Source organism: Colletotrichum spaethianum (assembly GCF_022836535.1).
Source record: "Colletotrichum spaethianum MAFF 239500 DNA, contig51, whole genome shotgun sequence".
In the NCBI taxonomy this organism is placed as follows: Eukaryota; Fungi; Ascomycota; class Sordariomycetes; order Glomerellales; family Glomerellaceae; genus Colletotrichum; species Colletotrichum spaethianum.
In genome coordinates this window covers 123,940-148,639 of record NW_026054821.1, presented here as the reverse complement: position 1 = coordinate 148,639, position 24,700 = coordinate 123,940, and the positions used below count along the sequence as shown (strand labels likewise).

At 55.0% G+C, this 24,700-nt stretch overlaps 10 protein-coding genes and 1 non-coding gene across 11 annotated transcripts; 7 read left to right on the top strand and 4 right to left on the bottom strand.

Annotated features, from left to right (window-relative positions):
* Positions 1-257: 257 nt before the first annotated feature.
* Positions 258-1,611, bottom strand: ColSpa_11818 (putative proline dehydrogenase, mitochondrial; the record flags this gene model as incomplete). Its single annotated transcript, XM_049278030.1, has 3 exons — positions 258-1,303; positions 1,363-1,474; positions 1,555-1,611. The coding sequence occupies 3 exons, from the start codon at positions 1,609-1,611 to the stop codon at positions 258-260; spliced, it is 1,215 nt and encodes a 404-aa protein (XP_049133987.1).
* A 984-nt stretch (positions 1,612-2,595) lies between these two features.
* Positions 2,596-3,693, top strand: ColSpa_11817 (receptor expression-enhancing protein 4; the record flags this gene model as incomplete). Its single annotated transcript, XM_049278029.1, has 1 exon — positions 2,596-3,693. The coding sequence occupies one exon, from the start codon at positions 2,596-2,598 to the stop codon at positions 3,691-3,693; it is 1,098 nt and encodes a 365-aa protein (XP_049133986.1).
* A 95-nt stretch (positions 3,694-3,788) lies between these two features.
* ColSpa_11816 (DNA repair protein rad9) lies at positions 3,789-5,446 on the bottom strand (the record flags this gene model as incomplete). The annotated part of the gene is made up of 6 exons (XM_049278028.1): positions 3,789-3,932; positions 3,988-4,592; positions 4,643-4,858; positions 4,913-5,060; positions 5,129-5,266; positions 5,333-5,446. 6 exons carry the CDS (start codon positions 5,444-5,446, stop codon positions 3,789-3,791), a joined length of 1,365 nt encoding a protein of 454 aa, XP_049133985.1.
* A 4,609-nt stretch (positions 5,447-10,055) lies between these two features.
* On the top strand, positions 10,056-10,304 carry ColSpa_11815 (uncharacterized protein; the record flags this gene model as incomplete). Its single annotated transcript, XM_049278027.1, has 1 exon — positions 10,056-10,304. The coding sequence occupies one exon, from the start codon at positions 10,056-10,058 to the stop codon at positions 10,302-10,304; it is 249 nt and encodes an 82-aa protein (XP_049133984.1).
* Positions 10,305-10,309: 5 nt separating this feature from the next.
* ColSpa_11814 (repressible high-affinity phosphate permease) lies at positions 10,310-11,847 on the top strand (the record flags this gene model as incomplete). Its single annotated transcript, XM_049278026.1, has 2 exons — positions 10,310-11,225; positions 11,279-11,847. The coding sequence occupies 2 exons, from the start codon at positions 10,310-10,312 to the stop codon at positions 11,845-11,847; spliced, it is 1,485 nt and encodes a 494-aa protein (XP_049133983.1).
* A 3,428-nt stretch (positions 11,848-15,275) lies between these two features.
* Positions 15,276-15,899, bottom strand: ColSpa_11813 (PKS-NRPS hybrid synthetase; the record flags this gene model as incomplete). The annotated part of the gene is made up of 1 exon (XM_049278025.1): positions 15,276-15,899. One exon carries the CDS (start codon positions 15,897-15,899, stop codon positions 15,276-15,278), a length of 624 nt encoding a protein of 207 aa, XP_049133982.1.
* A 1,249-nt stretch (positions 15,900-17,148) lies between these two features.
* On the top strand, positions 17,149-17,587 carry ColSpa_11812 (uncharacterized protein; the record flags this gene model as incomplete). Its single annotated transcript, XM_049278024.1, has 3 exons — positions 17,149-17,157; positions 17,203-17,320; positions 17,400-17,587. The coding sequence occupies 3 exons, from the start codon at positions 17,149-17,151 to the stop codon at positions 17,585-17,587; spliced, it is 315 nt and encodes a 104-aa protein (XP_049133981.1).
* Positions 17,588-18,204: 617 nt separating this feature from the next.
* ColSpa_11811 (60S ribosomal protein L34-B) lies at positions 18,205-18,948 on the top strand (the record flags this gene model as incomplete). The annotated part of the gene is made up of 3 exons (XM_049278023.1): positions 18,205-18,242; positions 18,378-18,501; positions 18,760-18,948. 3 exons carry the CDS (start codon positions 18,205-18,207, stop codon positions 18,946-18,948), a joined length of 351 nt encoding a protein of 116 aa, XP_049133980.1.
* A 663-nt stretch (positions 18,949-19,611) lies between these two features.
* On the top strand, positions 19,612-20,340 carry ColSpa_11810 (NADH dehydrogenase [ubiquinone] 1 alpha subcomplex assembly factor 3; the record flags this gene model as incomplete). Its single annotated transcript, XM_049278022.1, has 2 exons — positions 19,612-20,065; positions 20,132-20,340. The coding sequence occupies 2 exons, from the start codon at positions 19,612-19,614 to the stop codon at positions 20,338-20,340; spliced, it is 663 nt and encodes a 220-aa protein (XP_049133979.1).
* Positions 20,341-21,665: 1,325 nt separating this feature from the next.
* ColSpa_11809 (mRNA-capping enzyme) lies at positions 21,666-23,579 on the top strand (the record flags this gene model as incomplete). The annotated part of the gene is made up of 1 exon (XM_049278021.1): positions 21,666-23,579. One exon carries the CDS (start codon positions 21,666-21,668, stop codon positions 23,577-23,579), a length of 1,914 nt encoding a protein of 637 aa, XP_049133978.1.
* Positions 23,580-24,278: 699 nt separating this feature from the next.
* Positions 24,279-24,373, bottom strand: ColSpa_tRNA_311. The gene is made up of 2 exons: positions 24,336-24,373; positions 24,279-24,314 (listed from the first exon to the last, which is right to left on the bottom strand). It is a non-coding gene; the product is annotated as a tRNA-Ile (tRNA).
* Between the last annotated feature and the right edge of the window lie 327 nt (positions 24,374-24,700).

Genomic DNA, 24,700 nt, shown 5'->3' with positions numbered 1-24,700 from the left:
AGAGAAAGAAAAAGGAAGGAGTACTGAGCAGACAACAGGGGGGAAAGCCTGACTGGATAGCCCGGAAATGTGGCACAGCATCATGGATAGCACGTCTTCGTCGACAGCCTCTATCGAAAGAGCTAGCTCGCATTCTGTATCATTCCATCAAAGAAAACTCTTGTATATTCGTAAATAGCACTATTCCGTGTATCCCCTCATCAAAGACGTAACTTCAACCATGTAAGCCGTGATACCGTACTTCATCCAAAACGCCCTCAGTCCTTGGTGCTCTCTAACACAGCCTTCATCATAGCATTGCCCACAGCGACGGCATCCTTGAACCGCGGCTGGAAGAACTCCTGCGTCGTGACGAACCGGTTTTTCCACGTCTCAAAGTGCCCCAGCGAGACGCACTCGGCCCACCCCCGCGCCGCGAACGTGAACTCGAGGTCGTCGGAGCGGTACGTGTGGTCCTCGATGGCCGTCCGCAGCGCGTCGTCGAGCAGCTCGCGGCTGCGGAACAGGTGCTCCGCGACGCCGAGCCACAGCCGGAACAGCGGCGTCGAGCAGATCATGTGGTCGTAGGGGACGATCCCCAGCTGCGCCCAGCAGTCCACCATGGCCAGCAGGCTGAGGTGGTTGTTGGCGCGCGGCGGGCCCGTCTGATCCTCCTTCTTGCCGAGGGAGAAGCGCTCGAGCAGGTCCGGGTTGAGAAGCGGGCGGTCCGCCCACTTGGGGCTGCCTTCGTGGCCAAAGACCTTTTCCTTGGCGGCGAGCACGCGGGCGCGGAGGGCGTCGGCGTTGCCCTCGAGCATAAGCTTGTAAAGGTCCGTGACGGAGCGGGCGAACTGGGAGATTTGCTTGCGGGCTTCGGGGTTGAGGATGGCGAGGCCGGCGTAGACGTGCCACTTCTGGGAGTAGATGCGCAGCATGATGTTGATCTTGACGTTCTCGACGCCGCCGACGTAGCGCGACATCTCCCAGGGGAACTGCGTGTTGGCGTGCCACGCCTTGCCCATGGAGAGGAACGCGGCGTGCGTTACGGCCTGGGTGTCGGCGGTGATGCGGTCATGCTCGAGGGCCGTGAGGTAGACGTGCTTGGAGCCGAGGACAGAGAGTACCGTCTCGACCTTTGTGACGGATGCGGGGGAGGCGCGGTGGGAGATTATGACGAGGGGCTGGTTCCGCGGGTCGACGTTGGGCCCGTGAAGGGAGTGACACGACACGATCTCGACGTCGGTTGGGAGGTGGCGCTCGAAGGCAGTGATTTCGGGGGCTTTGCAGGAGGTCTGGCCTCCGACAATGGCGCCAAGCTTGGTTGCTGGTTGAAGGGCTGTGTTAGATGGCCTCGTGTGGGAATGGGCATGGAGGAACTCATACATGGGCCATATTGGGCAATCACGCGGTCAATAGCGGCGGCTTCAACGCTGTAGATGATGTAGTCGCTGGCGCGGGAGACGTAGTGGCCATTGCGGCAGATTTGTATTTTGTTCTATTCAGGAAAAAACTGCTCAGCCGGGTTTGAACACCGAGGGAGGCAGGGCAGGCTTTTGTGTGGCATTTGTCCCGTACATTTCCAGAGAACTCTTCTTTCAGGCTCTCGTACTTTTCCTCCTGGTCACACGCCATGATGCTGCCAGAAGCCCAAGGCGTCAGTCTATTTCCATCACGTTCATCCCTCTACTGTGCAATGACTGGTATAGCAATAGGCATGGAGCTGTTACGGATTCCTGCGAAGCATGTTAGCATCGCTGCTTTCAATACGAGAATCGTAAGGAAGAATATGTGATTGTGAAGGTTCAGACAGGTAAAGTTTAAGGTAGCTAGGTGTATCATCATGGAAAGCCTTCGGCCTTTCCTGGGGCCAAGACGGCTTGCCAGGAAGTCCTCGGGCGATACTCTAGCCAAATGCGCTCTTGTCATCATGACCAAGGAGGGAGGGTGTATTTTGTGTGCAGTAAAAGACGTGGAGAGGATGTAGCTTACCATGAGAATCGCAAAGCGCAGAGGCCCAGGCTGGGGATAGTGCACATTTACTCACGTCCATCCAGCGGCAGAGAGCCTCTGCGCATACATCTTCCCCATATCGCCCATGCCGATCAGGCCAACCACGAAATTCTCCATTCCCGCGGGAATGGCGCCGGCGGCCTGAGGCCGGGTAGGGGCAGAAGATGCCATCGTGCTGATGTGTGTTCCTGTTGGGTTAGAAGAGTGATTCGTGCGTTTTTTCAAGACTGTAAAAGGTCTGCGCTAAGCAAATCTCTCACATCCTGAGCCAAAGGAAAACTCTGCAGTGCCGGTCCACCAACGTCGAGAGCTTTTCGAGGGCGGAAGCTCCGAGAGTACTGAGTGTGTGTGATGCAAGACGAGAAAAAAAAAGTTGGTCGCGGTTGGAGTTCCGCTTTTTGATCTTGCGGGCGCGGTCGGCGGAAGCGCGGGAATGATTGGCCGAAAGGCCCCTCCATTGAGCTGGATAGATGCATGCGAGAAACTGGTGGGGGACGAGTACGCTTAGTGCACTATTCGACGGGCATCCACCGACTAACTGCTTGCCCACCTCATCGATGCTGAATGATTCCAGGTGTCGAGACTACCTCAAATAAAATTACCAAAATGTCGGTTCTCTTCGCAATCGGCTCCAACGGTTCCGGTCAGCTCGGCATCGGCCACAAGGAAGATGTCTCCGTCCCCAAGCAGGTCATCTTCTTCCCAGACCATCCCGACTCTCCTGTGGCCAAGATAGCGGCGGGCGGAAATCATACGCTGCTTCTCACACAAACCGGGGAGCTTTATTGGAGCGGAGACGCCACGAGCGGAGCTTGTGGTCTAACGTCCACTGCAGAGACCAATGAGCCAGTCTTCCAGCGAGTCCAGCTGAGCAAGGAAGGGCAGGAGAGCGCCTCGGGCACGACAGACTTGATCGCTGCGACTTGGGAGGCTTCGTTCGTCGTTCAAAAGGATGGCGAGGGGAAAATGACGAAGATGTACAGCTTCGGTGCTGGACAGAAGGGTGAGCTGGGTCTTGGCGAACTGCTTGTCCGTTCCCCGTCTGCCACCCTCTTCAAGGAGTTCCCGCCAGCTGGAACTGAGGTTGTAGACGTGGCGGCTTGTATGGGTCACGTCGTAGCGGTTCTTAGCAACGGCGACGCTTATGCATGGGGCAATATTCGCAAGGGTCAGGGTGGAAGCCCCGAGGCTGTCGTTCACTCGCCACGAAAGATTGAAGGCGTCGACTTCAAGGTTGCCAGAGCTGTTTGTGGAAAGGACTTTACGTGTTTGTTCGGAGCCCCAGAGACAGGCAAGCTACAGGTTATGGGATCCGATAAGTGGAATATTCAATCCTCCGCCCCAGAGTCTGTGCCCGAATGGACGGATGTTGGCGCCAGCTGGGGCAACGTCTACGTCTTGACGAAGGAGGGTCAGCTTCTTGCATGGGGAAGAAACGACCATGGACAGCTGCCGCCCCCGAACCTACCCAAGCTATCCAAAATCGCTATTGGCAGCGAGCACGTCATCGCGTTCACAGAAAAGGGCGACGTGTTCGCCTGGGGGTGGGGTGAGCACGGCAATTGCGGTCCACAGGTCGAAAACAACGACGTCAAGGGACGGTGGAATGTCATTGCATCATCAAGGTTCATCCCGCCTGGTTCACAGATTGCGGCTATTGGCGCAGGTTGTGCGACTAGCTGGGTGACCATCATCACCGGTTGAGCAAAAGGACCATACATATCCCCTGTCCATCATGAAAGTCTCGATATTCGAGTCAGCAAGGTATCAAGCAACAACCCCTTCGAACAGTGTCTAGCTCACGGGCCCTGGTAGAATAAGCCAAGGCGTCTGACATCAGAGAGGCGCTGTGTGGGCTCCAAGCCTGCGCTACTAGCGGGAGTTGGGTCGAACTCGCCATTCTCTTCGGCGACAGCGCGGCCCAAGTGCATGGCAGATGCGTTCTGGGGAGAGGGGAGTCAGCACAAGGATAAAACAGCGTTGCAGGAAACGACTTACGGGCTGATTACTATGATCCCACTCCAGTCTAGCATTCTCCTCCGCATCCTCGTCCTCTTCGTCCCTAACAGGCTCCCATTCCTGGTCGTTATCCACGAACAAGCCCTCGGAACGCATGGTTGCAGGAGGAGGTCGCTGAGACGGCCGCAAATCAAACAACGATGTGCGCGCTGCAACGGCACTCTTGGCTGCAGATGCCGCCGGTGGAGGGGGCATACTCTGTTCAGGCGGCTGCTCGACAGGCTGGGGGATCTCGGACGGCGCGGCGCTCTGTCTTCTAGACGCGGCTTCGAGCTGCTGTCGCGGGGCGGCGTTAGCGGCGTTGGCCTTGCCCTTTTTCGTCTTCTGAGTTGGGTTCCCTCTCTCGCCAACCGTCATCAGCAGGAACTCGCAGCTGATGCCGTCGCCGGGGTATGTGAACTGGATCGGGCGGGCCGGGCTGGAATAGCGGGCGGAGAGGTGGTTGCCGGTGATGCCGGCGTGCTGGATGATGGCACGGAAATCCTTGACACTGATGACGATACGAAGCTTGTCTTCTACTTCTATGTCTTCAAATTCGTCCACTTCGATGGCAATTGACGTGTGTAGCGGCTTCTTGAGGACCTCTGGGAACATCGTTAGCATCGATTCCAGATCAATGAGCCTGCAAACCAACCGTCTCCATTTGTCGTCTTCTCCGTGAAGCATGTAAAGTTGACATGTTCACCGTCCGAATTGATATCCAGCAGCTCAACGCCAGGACCGAAGTGTTCCATCAGCTGCCTCAGCGTCCGCGAAGGGATGGTCCAATGGTGGACCGCCTCGTCACGGTCGAACTTTGCATGGACTGGCACCGCAACCTCGAAGGGCAGGCGATGCGTAGATGTGACACCTAAAGTGCATTAATACAAGCTTCTCTGAAGAACCTGGTGCAGAAAGTACATACCATTCCGAAAGACAAGCTTCACGATCAACCGACTCTTGACGCCCGGGCCGTCCTGGATAGCCACGTCACAGCGGTCAATTGTGCTCTCCTTCTCGCGGTCACGTTGCGGATCGCCGCCGACGCGGCTGCGGAAGATGGAGGCGAGGGACTGTACGGTTGGTCAATTCAGTAGGAGCCCCTCAAGGATCATTCCGTCATTACTGACGATCCACTTACACGTATGTGAAGTGTGCAATAGAACTTATCCCGGTACTGCGCGCTCCCTTCGAATTGGTAGCGGGAGCAGAACCGGTTGGTGGCAAAGGTGAAACAGGAGTAGGCCGATTTGGACTGGTTGAGCGCCGTAAGAATCAACTACGGCCTGCCTGTTAGCCAGAGATCCCCGTAGCTCAGTTGATGGTTGACAACGAGTGGCCGCACCTTGTCTTTCTTGGCCTCGAGGGAAACGTCGTCGCTGAACTTGTTCATGCAGGTCAAGACATCGCGGAAAGCAGCAACGGCATCCTCACTGAGGGTGAAGTTAAGGATGGCCATCGTTGCATGGCAGGGTTATAAGTTCGGGGGTTATGATGTCATTGAAGCGGAATCCATGGGTGTGAAGTTAGGTGTTGGGTAGATTATCGAGATGTCGTCTGCATGGGTGAGAAGGAGGCGTCGTGCATTTGAGGCGCGCCAGGTCGCGTAAAGTGCTGCGGGGCATCTTACCTTAGGCACTCGGGCCCACTGAGCGACGAGCACAGCGCACCTTTGAAGCACTAGCTTGTCCGCTAAAGCCGTCATCCAAACACCACCACGCCTGTACCATCACCATTGCGGGGATCCACGCTCGACGTCGACAGGGCATTATCAATTGAGACTTGCTACTCAAAACCCTCTCAGACTCTCCTGGGTCTGACACATCAAACACTCGAGGCAATGCGCGTGCCCATTCTCTCCATTAAACCCAGAAACGGCGGATAAGGCCCTGAACCCCTCAGCAGCTGCAGTGCCTCCGCAGGCCCCCTTATGTCGTCCCAGAGGTGAACAAACATGCGCTCCTCGTCAAATTCGTAGTCGTTCCCCGCCAGATCTCGCCGCGATGGTTCTGATCTCTCGAGTACACGATGAAGAATCTCAGCATGTTCATGATGCGCTCCGTCGCCGGGTCGGTGATGTAATTCGAGGCTCTCCAGCCCCTGAACCAAGACCGGCTATCCTGGGCCGGCAAACTCAGCGAAAAGCCGCCAGGGCGCAAGTGGCACTGGGTGTGGTCGATCCATAAAAGCATCTGTCGTGATGAGAATGTGGTTCGCCCTAGCACTGTAAGACTAGTGAGGTGTCTGAAGAGTTCAAGGGCCCGCAGCGTCCAGGTGGAGTTCTCCTCTTGACAACAAACGAAAGAGACAGTCTGGAGTTTTGGCACATGTCTCGAAAGGTTCTCGAGCTCTCTGTATCCCAGGGGAAAGTATGTATGCAGTCTCAAGTCCCGAAGACCCAGCATGGCCATCACAGCAGCCATAACAAGCCCGCCACGCTCCCTCCACCCCAAGGAAGGGCTAACGGTTAACATGTCTGGACACTCAGCCAAGAATAAGTACGTGAGCTTCTGTGTCCTCAACGCCCTGTAGAAGTCTCTGTATAAACCTGTCGAGAAAATGTGCAGCCTGTCGAGACGCAAGTGTGGCAGCGCATCTGCTATTGCGGGAATGAGTTCCGGAAAGCGAAAAAGGTGGAGGTTCCTGAGATTGTCGCAAGATGTGAGCCAGTTTGAAAAGGGGCCGCGGTGGCTTATGGCCCAATCCTTGAAAGTTGTTTGTGCGGGACTCGGGCCGGTGAAGTTGAAGCTGAGGGTCAGTCCTGTCAGATTTGTGAGCTCGAACAACCTGTGCATCTCAACGGGTGGGTGGATGAGGAATTGCAAACTTAACTTCTGGAGAGAGGTCTGCCTTGAGATGGCTCGCAACACCGGTACTTGAATCCTGTTGAGGGAACAGCTGAAAGACTGCAGCTGGTCTGGCTTCAGATGGGAAAGGAAGGAGGCGAGAGCCGGCGTATGAGGCACATTAGCCTGTACCAATATAATGTTTCTCAATCTCGGGAGATACCTCGTGAAGAAATCTGCAGCAGTGGCGTCTAAGCCCTCCATGAAAACTAAGGAGAGGCTTTCTAACTCTTGAAAATAACGTATCGTGGGCAGGACATGCGCCCATTTATCAATCGTCAGACTCTTCAGCATCACACGTATGTCTCTACGTTGAGACATGCGGCAAAGGTCTCTGAGAAGGCGGATAACAATGACTTCGATATTCGGTGTTCGAGCAGTGATTTGGTTTGCCACGACAATGTCCTGTTCGTTTGTGGGGTGGAGGTTCTGATGGCTCGCCTGGTCAAGAGCTGTGATCACAAACTGATGGTGCGGAAAGTCTCTGCAGCTCCTTATGGACAAGAAGTTGAGGAAATCTAGATGGCGGACGTAGTTGACGTATGGCTGTGTAGTCAGAGGGCTCTCGGTATCCGGCGCGGAAGCCCACAAGGTGGTCCAAAGGTTGTCGGTGAGTTGCGTGCTCCAGCTTGTGGAAGGGGAAAACTGCTCACTGTGGGTATGTCAGCATTCATAAAAGAATACATGAAGTATGTTAGTGTGAGTGTTCCATATCCATGGATTATCGGTGACTGACCTGTAAAGACGTCGAAGTGCAAGCCATGATAACTCTCTACTGAGCCGAGCACAACCGGCCAGCGTCCTATGGTATCCCATGATTACAAGCTGATCAAAGATTGCTTCCCAGATGTCGATATGAATGGCTACTGTGATGTGTCTGCGCCTAGCCGGTGGAACCCATCTTGAATCCATGGTTAAGAGGAGGCATGTGGCAAAACTCCTTGGACAGGGCAATATCGAAGGCTACCAGGCAAGAACTCGACGAATATGCAACCTGAAGAGCTCATTTATACTTGGTAGAGTTTTTCTGGCTACATAGTGATTCGGTGATGACGGTAGACAACTCAAGTCACCGCCATTAAGGCTTGTGAGAGTGAATCAGGAGTGTTAAATTCAAGTCGGCGAACGAGGCAAGCGAGAAACTTAATAGCAACATTCAACGTCTGATGTTCAAGAACATGATTCTTGGGATTATATGAATAAAAGCTCATCACACAGCACGGCATATGTCTTTCACTAAACCCCGCTATGCCTGAATATAGGAGTTGGATTGTCGTTGAAGACTGCTATGACTTCGCTGGAGAAGCGAAGGTTATCTTATAGACGGGGAGAACCTAGTCTCAGCTCTGGTATCTTGTGTTTAAATTTGATCTAACAGCTTTTGCGCCCGGCGGCAGACCATAGGCAATACTTACAGTAATAGACATCAGCCTTTACTGCCTACACTTCTAACACATTCTCTAGTTATGTGACATGTCGTTTCTCGGCCTAACTCTAGGATTAATCTCAAGAGTGATGCCCGGGATACGCTGACAGTCCCATCGACATGAATCACTCGTGTATATCGGTTGGATATTTCCCGGGCCGGGGTGACATGGCTCGGGCACATTGAAAGGAACCTCGCTCAGGGCGCTATCTTCCCAAGCGGCTCGGTAGTTGATGCGCTGTAGCTCTCCGAGTATGAGACTGCAAGAAGTGGCAAATAGCAGAAGAGATTTATGATGACAGACCGGGATAAGAAGGACGTAGGTACACATGGTGTCAAGGGCCAGGTCTGGCCCGTACGCTCATCGGGAGCTTGACCAGGGATGGAATCGGAATAGAAAGAGTGGAGAAGGGAAGCAATCCCAACATCGAACTGAATAGGGAGGGTATCAAAGGGTTTATCGACTCCGAGGTATTGGAGATCCCGACAGTCAGTCATTTTTCATTGCAAGCAGTCCGTACGCTTTACGTTTACCTACCCGCCTGAGGTAGTCTACTGACACAAGAGAGCTGCAAGCTGTGTCGCGGTAAAGGTACATGACAGGCCCGGCGGTGAACAAAACTTTTGCCATGCCCAAACAATTTTCGACACAGGAGGTCCGGATTTGGGTGCCGCTGTCGATACCCGGCATTTCATGCTGGTTCCAAGAGTGAGGCGGCAACAGGCGAGACGAAGTGGCACGAGCTCATCCCAGAAACACAAACTGTAAGGCAGGCAACATACGGCATTGATTTTCTGGGGATCGTGGATGAATAGTCAAGGTTACTATTCAACTTCATTCCTTCATGAGCTTCGATGGAAGCTTGGGGTTTGTTGCGGCCTGTGGATCTACAAACTCACCTAACCATGGAAAGGAGACGATCCGAGACACGCCCGCTTCCAGGTTTCATCAATCAACGACATTCCCATTCGTTCCAAACAAAGCGTCCTTTGCCCTTCCTTTCCCATGCATAGTGAGACCAATGGCCATCCAATGTAACCAACGGCCAACGAGCTCATCCTAACCCCGTTTGGAAAGCCTAGCATTAGGGTGATCGAAACACCACCCGTCTCCAACCTATCCCCGCAGGTGGCCCGCCACCCACATGATCGTGTCTCGGCCAACAGCAATAGTTTACAAACCAGCTGACAACCTCGTTGCCCTCTGGTGGGCGGTCACCTCTGTGCTCTTGGGAAAGAGGATAGGTAGAGGTCAGTGAGGCTCAGCCCAGCTCGCCCATCGCCCAATCCGCTAGCTCCAAAGTAATCTGATGTGCGTGAGAGGGGACGACGCTTGTGACCACGGGATGACAAGCGGCGTGATGTCACGGCACATGGCTGCAAGGCTTACACCCAATCATAAAGGATCTTCGATGAACGGAATTCCCCTGCCAGAGGAGGGACCGTGACCCATTACCCAAAGGAGACGTGCCCACTAGGTAGTGTAGAGCTCTCTGCTCCCAAGGTCCCCATTCCATGCGCGATTCGTATCGATAGTGGGCGCTATCTTCTTAGTGTGCTGGGGGCAGCTGCCTGCGCCGTCCGTACCCGCCCCGTACATATCAACCCAGCCGAGAGTCAGTACGCGGGCCCAAACCTCTGCCACCCCAGCTTCACCTGCGACAGCATCTGACGCAGCAGCGAACACATCCACCCGTCTGCGTCAAAACCCAAAGGCCAGACGACCACATCAAAATGGTAACACCAAACTGTCCAACAACATCATCAAGCATTCTGCTCTGTATCGTCTCCGAATCATGGCTAACATCACTGCAAACTCACAGTCCTCCGAGCGGACGCCCCTCATATCCGACCACCGCGAGGGCGAAGCCCGCGACGATGCTGCCGACACCTCCAACCCGCCGCCGGGCGCCTCGCGCCTGCGCGAAATCGTCCTCTTCATCTGGGCCCTCCTGGCTACTGCCGCCGTCATAGTCCTCGCTGTCTGGACCCAGCACCGCAGCCAGACGCACTTCACGCCCCCTCCGACACGAAGCGCAACCTGATCTTCATGGTCTCGGACGGCATGGGGCCTGCCTCGCTCTCCCTCACCCGCAGCTTTCGCCAGCACGTCGAGGGCCTGCCCGAGGGCGATGTCCTCACTCTCGACCGCCACTTCTGGGGCTCCAGCCGCACGCGCTCGTCCAACTCGCTCGTCACCGACAGCGCCGCCGGAGCGACGGCCTTCTCGTGTGGCAAGAAGAGCTACAACGGCGCCATTTCCGTGCTTCCCGACTACGAGCCGTGCGGCACCGTCCTCGAAGCCGCCAAGCGCGCCGGCTTCATGACGGGGTTGGTCGTCACAACCGACATCACCGACGCGACGCCCGCCTGCTTCGCAAGCCACGTTCTTACGCGCGCCATGAACGATGACATTGCCCTGCAGGAGGTCGGCGACGGCCCGCTTGGCAGGGTCGTGGATATCATGCTCGGCGGCGGTCGCTGCCATTTCCTCCCCAACGGCACCGAGGGTAGCTGCAGATTGGACGACACGGATGTGGTTGCCAGGGCGCAGAAGGAGTTCGGCTGGACCTACGCTGGCGACCGCAAGGCATTCGACGCCCTCGAGGGTGGCGAGAAGGTCAACTTCCCGACGTTGGGCCTCTTTGCCTCGGGCGACATCCCCTTCGAAATCGACCGCCGCAACATGAGCGACGTTTACCCCAGTCTGAGCGAGATGGCCGCGACGGCGCTGCGCGCGCTCGAGAAGGCGACGGAGAACAGCGACCAGGGCTTCTTCTTGATGATTGAGGGCAGCAGGATCGATCATGCCGGCCACATCAACGACCCCGCCGCCCAGGTTCGAGAGGTTCTCGAGTACGACAAGGCCTTCAAGCTTGTCTCGGACTTTGTGAAGGACAGCAAGACCGAGTCGCTTTTGGTGGCCACCAGCGACCATGAGACTGGCGGCCTTGCGACCGCCCTGCGTAAGTTTTGACATGCCATTGCATTAGTAGCGACGCACTAATCGATACTATAGAGGAGCCCGGCCACCTGCCAGTCTACAACTGGTACCCCAAGGCGCTCGCAAAGGCCACCGCCTCCGCTGAGCTGCTTTCCAAGAAGTTCGCCCAGCACATCTCTAGCAGCAAGTCCCATAACCAGGACGAGCTCAAGGCCTGGGTCAACAAGAATCTCGTCGTCCCCGGCCTGGGCATCGAAAACGCCCACCCGGAGGAGCTCCAGGCCCTCGTCGACCACCCCGAAGTCTCGGTCCAGACCTTTGCCGCCATGATCAGCCTCCGCGCGCATATCGGCTGGAGCACCCACGGCCACACGGCGCTCGACGTCAACGTCTACAGCACCGGCGGCGAGGAGGCCCAGAAAATCCGCGGCAACATCGAGAACACTGAGGTCGGCAAGTTCCTGCGCGGGTACCTGAACGTCGACGTCGATGCCATCACGGAGGAGCTGAAGGAGAAGATGAACAAGAAGCAGCTGGGCGCCATGAATTTGGACATGCAGCAAATGCCGGGCTTGGCCGCGGACCCTAACGCATGGAGCCAAAGCCAGGAGCACGCCCGCCTCTCGAAGGCTGGCGCGGCCTGATTCTACATTTTTCTTGTTTTCGAGGACGTCTGCCTTGAGTCTTCGATGGGTCTGGGCATAGGCATAGGCATCATAGGAGTTGACTGGCGCATTGGAAGTGTTTTCGTAGCATATGACTGACGTCCCCCTGCCGATCCGCAGATGGCATGATCGACTCATAGCAGCACCCATGTATTTAGAGGCAAAGCAATCGCATCACCCAATCATAGTACCAGATAGTGGAAGCAGTTGTTGGGCGCCATGGTGAATTGTTTGCGAGATCCAGGGCCTCTTCAGGCAACGGAAACGTCCACTTCGACGATTGGGCTCTGGCATCGGACTCGCTGTCATGTTACCGCGAGTGTGGGGTGGCGCGGTCACGCCCTACAAGAGACGGTGAACCAATATGCATCTCTCATGGCTGCCGCAGTGGCGTACCTCCAAGGCTTGAGCTCCCCAACCCTGAGGCTCACATCAAGGCAGCCAACAAAAATAGGGGGGAGATGATCCCTCCCTCCCTCTCTCAATTCCTTTCCGGCGGCGCATCGTCGGGCTCATAGTGCTTGTTGATCCTTTCTCTCCTGAGATTTGTTCCACCATCTCCCCATTCATCCACTCCCAAGCATGTTTGGCAATTGTCTTGGCATTTGCGGCTACGGTCAGCAGTCGAGAAGTCGTTGTTGCATGTCGTCGACGATCCAGTCCTGGTCACGATGAGCCCGCCCGGAAACGCGAAAGACCGGGCGCCGCGGAGGTGGTCTCGCTCGCTTGTATTGGACTCTTTGAGATGTGATGCGTTGTGCTACTGATGCAGCCAGCTTGTGACGACCTGTTCCTGGCCGGCGCCGCCCAACCTCCACCTGCGCCATATTCCAACGGTCAAGAACCGCCAAGTTGCCCCTCGTGTGCCCATGTCCGCGAACATGGGGGTGCTCTAGATGATGTGTGTTTGCTTGGTCAGCCATGTCCAACCGAATGCGAGATGCGCAGACGGTTGGGGCGTGTCACAGGCTGGCGGTAGTCAGGGACGCGAGGAAAAAGGATAGGAGCGTTTTGCGGATCGCCTCCGCTAGGTGGTGCAGGGTTGCATGCCTACAACGTCGTTCCCGAGTCTTCATTGGTACCGAATTCGTACCGAGGAGCCAGAACCAGACGGGAGCCTGATCCCGAAGCCCAATCCTTCGGCCGTAGTGTAGACAAGCTGCCCCGACGTCTCCGCGCGCGTGATGGGAGGGAACTGAGGGTTTACCGGCGGTATGGGAAGCTAGCAGGCACTCGGGTGTGGCACCCTCAATGTCTTACCGAGCGTGCCAAATCAAACGGAACATGGTCTCTCATTTACAATCGGCAAACTGTGACTGGCTGTGGAAGGTTATCCTAGCAGTCCATTATTTCTTTTTCTTTACTGGCGCTACGGCCGTTGTAATCGATAATGGAGCTTCGATCGGACTGTCCGCTGTCCTCTGCAGCGAGCCGGGATTTTCTGCTCCCGTTCGCGGCTGTGCGTGTATCCGATCGAATCCTGCGCGGGATCCAACGAAAAACGATGGGGGAGACGACAAACATGTTGTCGATTTTGGGCTACCCACTCATGGTCAGGAGCCGGCGAGCTATGCTGAATGGATGACTTGCAAATCTCGAGATTGATACTGGTCGTTATGGGCGGATCCTGCAAGTCGGCAGGCAAAGTCGGCGGGAAGGAGGGAAGGAGAGACGTCGACTACTGCTGTTACAGGCAAGAATGGTACGAGATAAGACGACGTGACATCGTACAGTCTAGCCATGCTCTCTTTTCTCCTTCATCCCAACAGTCTGGATGCACCAAGACCAGCGACCAGGGTCGGTAGAGTAGGATCGCGTCGGATTCCGTGCACGAAAATGGCAGCAAACAATGTCGCCGGTAGCCGTTCCCCGGACTGCAAGGCTTCTTCCACAAGAGGTTTCCTTCGACGAATTGTATGTCTCGGCTTGGTTGGGATCAAAGGATCGGCCGAGTGTGTCTTTGTTGGCCAAAAAATGCAATCTCATAGCAAACGAGGCGTCCCAACGTTGCCGCACCGCCGGATGTGATGCAGGTGCCAACGAGCGCCGCGGTTGAGGGTTCGAAAAGGTGTGGTGGTGATGATGGAGGCTGTATGGTATCACTTGCCTAGTCCGAGAAGCGAAATCAGTATGCGAGGTCGGATGAACGCAGCTAACAAGCTTGACAATATTAGGTTTCCGTATGGAACAACAACGCCTGGGGCGAAATGCGCCCATAACCCGAACCGCTTCCCCCCTGTCGAGCATCCGTATAATGGTTCTATATGTTGGTCCGGCCAGACACATTCTGGCGATGAGACAAGGGCTTCCACTCGAGTTCTTCCGAGATGGACGAATAAGGCCAAATGGGAACCCGGGGGAGCGCAGGGGCGGACGCGACTCCGCGGTATTTGTAGAGTAGGGATCATTACCTCGGGGTCAAGGGTTGCGAAACAAAAAAAAACCGGTGGCGCATTCTGCCGACCGGCGCGCATGCCTCGATTGGGAACATTGTTTGCTTGCACCAAGAAGGAAACCAACCGGAGCTTGTCATGGGGGTGTGTGGGATCCGGCCTCACAGTGTGGGTGTTGCGGACGTGCGAAGTTGGATTCCAGCATGGGAGTTGATACTGTGCTTCGGATTCATCTCCGTGTAAGTCGTCGAGAGACAGTGGGATTGGGCGACCAGTACGTTAGGAATTCAACACGTAGATAAGCCAATGGCAAAAGCAGAAAATACATCTTGGGAGGCATTTGTTCAGAGACAGCAACGGATCGCGCGTCAAATGAATGCTGCCTCCTGTTACGTCATGCCCCGGCAAGTGGCTCACGTTCGACTCGAGTCGGGGTTGGAAGGCGCATGCGAAGAAAACATTGTCTAGAGACATGTACAAGGCGTTGCTGCCTTATTGTGCTATGTGTATGATACGCTCGTATGGGCAACGCTGTTCATAACGGATCCTAGCTTCTTTCCACTGAAAAGCATCGTGTCGGAAACGCAAAAGGCCACCCTCCCATGCTATCGCAAGGTTTTCGTATAACGACAATGCCCTCCAAGGCACAAACAAAACCCAGACCAGCGACCAGTGTCGCATCACCGCGCTGGTGGTGTGAGGGGAAAAGAAAAGAAAACAAGGTGAAATTGTCCGAAACGCCCTGGCCGCCGTCCAACGCCCTGTTAACATGACATGTCCTGCCGATCCGATCCCGGCTCGCCTACCAATCCGTAATCACTCCGTGCAAGAAATCGAGTTTCTTGCTTTCGCCTGCTCGTATTGTAACCCATCCTTTCCGTTGATTGTATCGTGTTGAATGCCAATGTCAATGACTTGATCATGTTGCCGATGTTCGACCAAGGCCTAGCCCTGCACATACCCGGCATACTCGTGCTGAACACCCGTATTCGGCCCGTCATCTGAGCCATCGCCCTACATGACCGTAGATGACAGGAGTCGGGCATCGACGTCGTCCATAGGAAGCTCCATACTGCCACGCGCCTCCATGCCCTGTAATCGCGACTCCATGTTTTGGAAGCGCGGTTCGTAGCCCCCAGTGCGGTTCTCAAGGTTCTCTAAGCGCTTGTTCATCGTGTCAAGGTGCTGCTCGATACGCATGAAGCCCTGAGCCATGTCGTGGCTAAGGCGATCGATCTTGTTGGTGAAGGAGCGGATCGACTGGGCGAGAGGGGTGTTTTCCTGGCCAGGAGGCGCGGTCGCGACGCGAGGCTCGTGGTTGTGGCTACCCTCTTGAACAGCAAAACGCCATTGGTTTCCCAGCTGGACCTCACAAACGGCCTTTGCGCGCCACGGACAGTCGACCTTGCGCGTCGAGGGGTTGCGCTTCTTGGCGGTACTGCTGTACTTGACGCCGCCGCGGTCGCACACCAAGTCGTAACGGGTAGGCTTGCCGTCGCGGTAGTTTGAGGCACGGAGCTTGACGACACCATAGCCCTGGTCCTTAGCGACGCGCTGGACAGAAGTCAGAAGGTCCTCGAAGGTCCGGAAGATGCCTTCTGGCGGCGGTAAGAGCGCGGGCGGAGGCGCACTCGACATGACTGCGGAGGAGTCCAGCTTGGCGGTTGTGAAGGGAAAGTGGGGGAAAGGGTGTTGTTGGATGACGGATCCGGGGAAAGCCAGCGGATGCGTTAGAAAAGAAGGAGGACGAAAGGGAGGCGGATTCGAAGTGAAGTAAAAAGTGCGCGCGACAGCTTTTTGTTGGCGATGATTGTGAATGCAGCTTTCCACCAAAAGATTAGGTCAAGAGCTGTTTCGTGACGGAAGGGTGGGAGACACGGAGAGGTTGGAGTCAGAGAATTCCAATCCGCACGGCCTGATCTAGGTTGGCAGTTAATCCGCCCTCCGGCTAACCTTTTTGGCGAGCGTCAGCTTCCGGGATCCAGCTGCCAGCAGGCATCTCACGTACCTATGTACCAGTGTACTTTGAGGTTTGAGGCCGCAGGGAGTGCGAAACAAAGCCGTCTTGCTAAGATTGGGGGTGGAATTGGATCGAACGGAAGAACGGAATCTCTGAAAGTGAAGGAAGGCCTTTTTTATTTGTTACCCGCCAGTAAATACTCTCTTTCCTTCCAAGATTGCCTGCCAGAACCAACCTGGACGATTTGCGCCAGCGCCTCCGACATCCGAATTTACAGTAGACCTCACGTGACTTGGCAAGAGGTAAGAGGCAGTACGTACTGATCTCGCGGGAAAGAGTGGGGTATTGAAAGGATAACGCACCAACCACCGTGACGTTCTGCTGGGAGCTCTGCTGGGAGCCGATCGTGGCCCCTCCCTGCCAGCCTAGACGGATAATGCACCTGATGTGCTGCCATCTCCAGGTCGGAATCGCGTTGACGACACAATCCACCACAGTACAGTTCATTCGGTCTGCTACCGTGCCCTTCCTTGGACCCCATTCAGCAGTCTGGACGACAGCGGCACGTTTGCCCTTCGGACTTGGGCTTTGAGGCGCTTCGCAAACATTCAACGTACCGTTTCTGGATATATTTGGGGTTGATATTGCACATTGCGCCTCAAGCTCGCTGTGTCCACCCATCCCAGTACCGCGCCGGTGTGGTCTCGGAGCGACACCTCGGACCGTAACCTTGGTGTCCTCGATATCCAACCCGACTACACCGCTTTGCTTACTGGCTAGCCAGGAACTCGACCATTGCCTCCTTCTCTTTCTTTCGCGCCATGATCCGGTAGACCCTCGTTTGCCCGCGACCAACTTGCATCATCATGGCAAACAACGGCCCGACTATCAAGACAGAGCCTGGCGCCGAAGAAAACGAGGCATGGGATGAGGAGCGTCTAGAACTGGCTATGGACCAGCTCAAGCTCTTGCACATCAAAGTTTGTTATCCCGTACGGCGAAGACTGGCAGGACCCGGAACTGACCTTTTCAAAGCTACGAGGTTTGCGCACGACGATCCCTAGAATGATGGAACCACTATCGGCCAAGCAACCAACCCGTACGTTTTTGACGCTTGCCACATCCGACTTCCACTGACCTAATTCTGCCAGCCCAAGCCACGTTCAACTCCTTCATAGACTCGGTGGCCGCGGCTAAGAAGGAGGTTCAAGACTTCCAGGACTTTCGAAAGAGCGACGAGATAACCAAGATCATGGACCACGCCGCCAAACGCCGGAAAGAAGAGCCCAACGGTATCAAAGCTTGGAGAACAACAGATCATCCCGACTGGACGACGACGACGACGACGACGACGACAGACTCGTAGCGCTGGCATATTTATGTGTGAACGATACAGTAGATGCGGCGTTGGGCGACTGGCATGGGGAGTAGGCAATCATCGTTTGGGTTCGGCTTCGGAGTAATAGGGATAACTAGACAAAGGTTTTAGATACGGTCGTTGCGTACAAACCTACAGGCCGCTTCAAGAGGCGAAAAGCAATTTTAAGAGTTTTTTTGGAGCAGCAATCGGTTTACGATACAAAAAGTAGACTGTGTCAACTGCACAAATCAGAGGTGTTTTAGACGTTCAGTTTAGGTCCAGTTGAGCTGGCCAAACCAATCGCCCCTCCGTGAGCTGGCTCTCCTGTGCGAGCCACTCTCTAGGAATCTCGGAGCCAATTGACTGGCTTCACCGACCATTCACGGTTGGGCCAAATGCTGAAAAGTGTTAGCGCGCCTTGCACGTGAACTGGGCTCGCTCCGGGGCTTTTCAGCCAGCCTTAGCCACCTGTGGCTGGACCCCTCCGCCCCCACCTCATTGGTCGCCTAAGCGGGCTCTAACTTGTCTTTCCACCCACACAAAATTTCCAGAAACCTCGAAAATCCGCTCGCGATCCTCGACTTCCAACTAACCAACCCGCAGCCCGCAGCAAATCAGTCAAAATGGCCGGAAACCGTGTCACGTACCGCCGCCGCAACGGGTGAGTGACTACTCCTGGTGTTCCTTCTTGCGATCGATTTAACGAACGACGACGTTTCCCCCTGCGCGATTGATCGCATACTTGTGCGTCTTGGAGGACTGCAAATGGCTGACTTGGGAATTTTTTCTACTGCAGCTACAACACCAGCTCTAACCTGACCCGGATCGTCAAGACCCCCGGTGGTGAGCTGAGAATCCTCCACATCAAGAAGCGCGGCACTGCCCCCAAGTGCGGTGACTGCGGTGTCAAGCTCCCCGGCGTAAGTTCGAACCCAACACCCAATACCGAAGCCGAAGCGACCGATTCGAGGAGCCATTTGAGAGAGAGCATTGGGACTTTGGGGACGTCAGCCGGGCACGAGGGCGCCTACGACCACGACGACCTGTGTGAAGCCAGTCGCTGGCTGTGTGAAGGAAGCATCACATTTGGAACCAGCGCTCTCAGATGGCTACGACGAATACCGCTCTCGAACGGCTCAGCGCAATCCTGTCAATATACTGACATGAACACCTCTTAGGTCCCCGCCCTCCGCCCCCGCGAGTACTCCCAGATCTCCAAGCCCAAGAAGACCGTCCAGCGTGCGTACGGTGGCTCGAGATGCGGTAACTGCGTCCGTGACCGCATCGTCCGCGCTTTCCTCATTGAGGAGCAGAAGATCGTCAAGAAGGTGCTGAAGGAGCAGAGCCAGAGCGAGAAGAAGAAATAAACCCGGACACGTCTCTTCTTGGTCAACGTCAACACAACACTGGCAGGAATGGGAATTAAGGGGTTGGTTCATTGCTTCGGTGTTCATTAGGGCAAAAGGAACTGCATGATACAAAGAAATCGTCAGGCCACAGGCGGAGTGAAAACGGATTCTTCTGCCGATGCTGTCGTTAGGGCACTCTCTAGGCCTCGATACCTGAATGAAAACGGAAATCGAGCCCTTCAACACAACATCAGCTCCTGTTCGGTTCATGTTGGGATTTCTATTTAGTCGTTCTGTGACGAGATGACGACCCCGCGGTGTCTAGGTCATGGCGCCCAAAAGTGGTTTACTCCCAAGATCCCGGATTATGACAGCGAATTGAACTTTTCTCGCTTTTGCTATATGGACTCCTCGTATCTGAGCGGGAATGTTTTGTAACCCTTCGTGATGGTGTTGTGTACTGGTTTCCCTTCCATCGCCGCTCGTGGACGTTCGAGCACCGCAAACCCTGTAATCATGACGTTCAAGATACTGAGATAGCGCTCCCAGAAAAAAAAGTCGCGGAGCTGCACTCAACTCTTCCCAAGCACCAACCAATCCACGAAACAATACTCTTTTAACATCGCACACCTAGGCCCGAACCCAACTACTTGTCTATTGAAAAGACGTACGGTCGGATCGATGCACTCCTCAACGAGCACCCGCGCACTCCGCGCATTCGCGCGCGCCCAGCGCATTCTTCCTCGAGCCGCCCCTCGAGCCTCTCAGCTGCCGTTCCAATCGTCGACAGCTCCTACGCAGCTCGGCTGCCTCCGCAATCAATTCCACACCTCCTCCTTGAGGTCAAGAGAAAAACCCAAGGACTACCAAGGCGCGACCGACTTTGGCGAGATGGACGTCCTGGGCAACACGCCGATCCCCTCGACCTCAATCGACGCCTGCGTCCCGGACGGTTTCCACCTGAACAGCGGCGTCAAGATCATGGACGGCGACGCGGCGCTGCTCATCGGAGGCGAGGCGTTCGCGTGGCGGCCGTGGGAGGCGAAGGGGTCCAAGAAGCTGATCAATGCCAAGGGCCAGTTCGAGCTGCCGGCGGAAGCATTCGGGCTGCTGGGGCTGGTCTGGCCAAGACCTGGTAGGTTTTCTTCCGGTACATGCTGGCGTTAGAACATGGGCAATTAGCTAACAATATTCTCCGCAGATCTCCTCATCATCGGTGTCGGCCCCAAGATTGTACCACTCAGCCCGGCGACGAGGAAGCATCTAAGCTCGCTCGGCATCCGCGTCGAGATTCTGGATACGAGGAACGCTGCCTCGCAGTTCAACCTGCTTGCTACGGAGCGAGGTGTGGACGATGTCGCGGGTGCCCTGATTCCTATCGGGTGGGTTGATGGCAAGGGAGCTATGTGAGGTGACTGCAGAATGACTCACGGCCAGCTGGATATATATCACTGGTTGAAGATTGGTAGTCCTGGGACTACCCGATACTTGGGCCGGTGCGAGGGGTTTACACTGCAGCTTCACAATGATTCATGGGACGGAACAAGGTCTGGTGCTCCTGCCAAATCTCCAAGACTCGGTCAATTCGCCTTGAGCTTGGGCTGAATGATGTTCTGAAATTTCGCACGAGCCGTTGCCGAAGTCCCACTAGTAAGAGAGCGTGGCATGGAGAAGCAAAGCTGTACGATGGATATGTTGAGCTGCACGCCTGCTTTCAGCCAATGCGACCTTTTGGCCAGCACTAGAACCTCAACGTACAAAATACCTCTTGGTGACAGAGGACTAAATGTAATAGTAGAAACGAGTGTTTACCTAAATCTCATGTACAAAATACCCAGTATTCATCTTGATACGATACGTAATCAGCCTTGCAGGACCCTAGACCCATGATTCGCAGAGCGTTGCAATTGGCCAAAAAATCCAGAGACAGGGAAACCAATGGCAATGTTTTGCCAGCCCCAGGTGGAGGAGGAATGACGAACTGTTGGCTGAGATTGAGTAGTGACATAAATTGCCAAAAAGGCAAAGTTTGGTCCTCTCTCCGTGCCCGCTACGACTGGACCTGGCTTGCTTGTGAGGCTCATTTACTTACCTCGGTGGGCGGTCACACACTATATTTTCCCTCCACTCATCCTTTCTCACTCACTCTTGCCATCGACCCAGTCACCAGTGAGCAGCTCTTGCGCCTTAGGAACGGTCTGTCCCGACCACGTTCTCGCCCACCACCGTCTCAGTCGACCTCAACGACGACGCCTGCCCCGGTTCTGTCCCTAAGAAAGGAAAAGGCACCGCTTTTGTTTTCCCCTGCCGTGCTCTGGGCCTTGCGCCCAGCAGCTCCAGGTGCGACAGACACTCAAAGTCGAGGAAGGAACGCTTTCTATCTTCAACCACTGATTGACTCACATTCCGCCCAGCGTCACCGACTACGCCGCTGCCAAACCTTGTCCCTTCTTTTGTTTACTCTGTCCAAACACGGTTTCTGCACAGATCGTCGCTTTTCCACGGCCGCGCCCGACATCACCGGAAGACCATCAGTTTTCACTTTATTTATTTATTTTGTTTTTCTTGTCGCGCACTATTTCCAGAGATACCCGCGCATTGCCTGGTCTTCCTTGGTCATCACTCACGCTCCCATCTTACGTCGGTTGGGTTTACTGTTGCATTCGCTACCCTTGCGGTGCGAGAGCCAGGTCGCGTCCGGATCCCGGCACAACGCAAATTCCTCCACTTTCAGCATGACAGATCAACAACAGGCTGAGGCACGGCTGAGCTCCGCCAACCCTCATGACCCTGAAGCTACCGATCCGACGTTACTGAGGGAGAACTCGGAGATCCGTGAATACAAGACGGGCCGCTACACCTATTCCGGCCTCAGAATATTCTACAAGCGGCACCTCCAAGCAGACCAGCTGCCCAAACCGCCTCTTCCTCTGCTGGTCTTTATCCATGGGCTCGGGGGTTCTGTGGCCCAGTTTCATCCACTGTTGACGAGCCTTGTTCATATATCGTCATGCTTGGCCATTGACCTGCCCGGATGTGGCCGCTCCGAGTTTACCGAGCAGGCATGGGATGCCTACACCCCGGAAGCGCTAGGAGAGTTGCTTGAGGTCATCATCGATGAGTACCGTCAGAGAGAGCCTGACCGCAGCGTTGTCCTCATTGGCCATAGTATGGGAACGGCCATGTGCGCACGACTGGCGAGCCGCAACGTTCCGCAGAAGACGAAGCTGCGGAAGCATGTTGTTGGGCTGGTTGCCATCTGTCCCGTAGCTGGGCCACCAGTGGAAAAGAAAACGAAGATATTCCGCACGCTGCTGTGGATTCCAGGCTGGCTCTTCGACTTGTGGAGGGCGTACGATCGATGGGGAGGCCCGCAAAGCGCCAGCGTCAGTCGATTTGTAGGTCCTGAGGCCGACCTCGAGCTTCGTAAGCTCCAGGACCGTTTCAACACCCAGAGTCGGACCCCTGTATGGCGCAGGATGGCCTGGGGTTCACTTCCGACTTTTGAAGACGGAGTTGCGAAAGGTGGCATCTCCGGCAAGGACGTGTGGGCTGGTCTCGATGTTCCGGTCTACTTGGTCGGCGGCGCCGAGGACACGATAACGCCCCCAAGCGAGGTGGACAAGATCAAGGAGTACCTGTCCGGAAAGGCTCCTTCGTCACCAGAAACTGGGTCTGACGATGGACACGAGACGATCGTTGACGCTGCGGCACCGGTCAATACGTCGAAGAACCCGAAGGACCATGGACCCGAGAGTATAGATGACATTCGGGATGAGGATTTCCAACGCGGTCGTCGACCAAGCGATGAGACAGACAATGCTCTCGAGGATCCATCCACGCCACAAGAATCACCAGCAAACGTCCCGCCTCAACCCCGGCACCCTACCAAAGTTGTCAAGTCAATCATCATGCCTGCGCCAGCTAACCATGCTCTGCTGTTTAACCCCGCCACTGTCAGGGTTCTCGCCGGTCTGGTCTCCGACTTTCTCGCCAACCATGTCACCGGCCGTTTTTCTCTTGGCTGGCAGTTGCAGTACCTCTCGCGTGAGGGCAAGTGGGATGTGAAGAACTTGGCCAAGTGGAAGGGAGTGGTTCCTGTGTCTGACCCTATTGGTCCAAAGGGCAAGCCGGCAGTCTTCAGAGCGATGAAGACTTTGCGAGAAGCAGATGACACGCACTGCCCCGCCGAGTTTGTCAAGAACTGGGGAGCCATCATCAAGGATGTCATCGACATCAGCCACGACAAGCCAGTATATGACCCACGGAGTATGGAAAAGGGAGGTGTACGGTATCACAAGTACGCAACGGTATCCAAGATTCCTCCCAAGGATGACGAAGTCGCCCATTTCATTTCACTGGTGGACAAGCTGCGAGAAGAGCAGAAGAAGAGAGCAGAGCAGGAGAAGTGGACGGAGGTGAACGGCCAGACGCAGGTGATTGGCGTTCATTGTCACTATGGCTTCAACCGGACTGGGTACTTTATCGTTTGCTATTTGGTTGAACGGTGCGGGATGAATGTGAGCGAGGCCATTGACACCTTCAAAGCGGCAAGGCCTAATGGGATACGCCACTACCACTTCAGGGACCGGTTGCATATGCGATACTCGGGCTTAAAGCTGGAAGAAGACCAGCAGGAGAGCCAGTAGTTAGAGGAACACTAAAAGCAGCAGACTGGGCTATGAGGTTTGCTGTTCAGCGATGAACACAAAGGGTCTTATGAGTTTAGGTTCAAAGGGTGGCCAATATCCAGCATAACTGATTAATGATAAATATCCTTACCCAGCTTCGTAGCTAGGAGGAGAATGCATTTACATGGTTCAACCTTGTTTTCTTCTTATTCAAGTGGGATGTTGTGCATGCAATTTTTGGGTGGCATCTGGTGATCTTTCTCTGCGCCATGATTACCTAGATCTGGTTTGCCAAGTTTACCCTGCTAGAAACGCTCATGGAAGATGGCTCACTACAAGTAGACATCACGGCCACAAGGAAGTGATCGAGGAGTTGGGCTCCATTTGCGGACCTCTTTGCACGCTGAGAGCAGTCCGATCCCAACCCATTCTTGCTTTTCAACCGCCATTTTCTTCCTGGTCGTAAGGATTCATGTCTTGCCTTGCTTTCTTGTCAACTTGGCTCTTCGTGTCTCTTTGTATCAACAAGTCCTCGTCTCACCTTGCCATCCAAGCGAAGGTTCCACGCCCAACCACACTTCCGTAACAGGGACCGCAAGTCGGTTAGCTCAGGAACTGGCTGGCTCATCGGGACTCCTTAATAAAAACAACGACGCAAAAAAAGCAATCTTCGGCCCACATCCAGCCGCAGCAACGTTGGGAACGGCAAAAGGAAGATGATCAGTGTGAGGCTTGAACTCACGGCCTTGGCATTACTCAACATATCTGATGATATATTAGTACCACGCTCTAACCAACTGAGCTAACCGACCAATCCGAGCAGGATTGTTGTGATGTTGTTGTGTGGGTGCGAGGCAGGAGAGCCCTAAGACAGGCCCACGATGATGGGGTTCGTGGTGGATGGGGCGGGAGGGTCCTGGAGGGGCGTCCGAATGAACAGCGAGGATGCCGGTGGGACTGGGTTCCGCGGCCGCGACTCGGGAACGGCACACTTCCGAAAGTTGTAGTTGACTATGGGAATTCTTCTTCCCATGCTAGTTGATATCCCTCCTAGCCGCGGATGGAGGGGGGCAACGCTGTTTCGCATAGACCTATGGCCCACGATATGAAGCCATAGAGTCGTCATGTGAAGCTGAAGA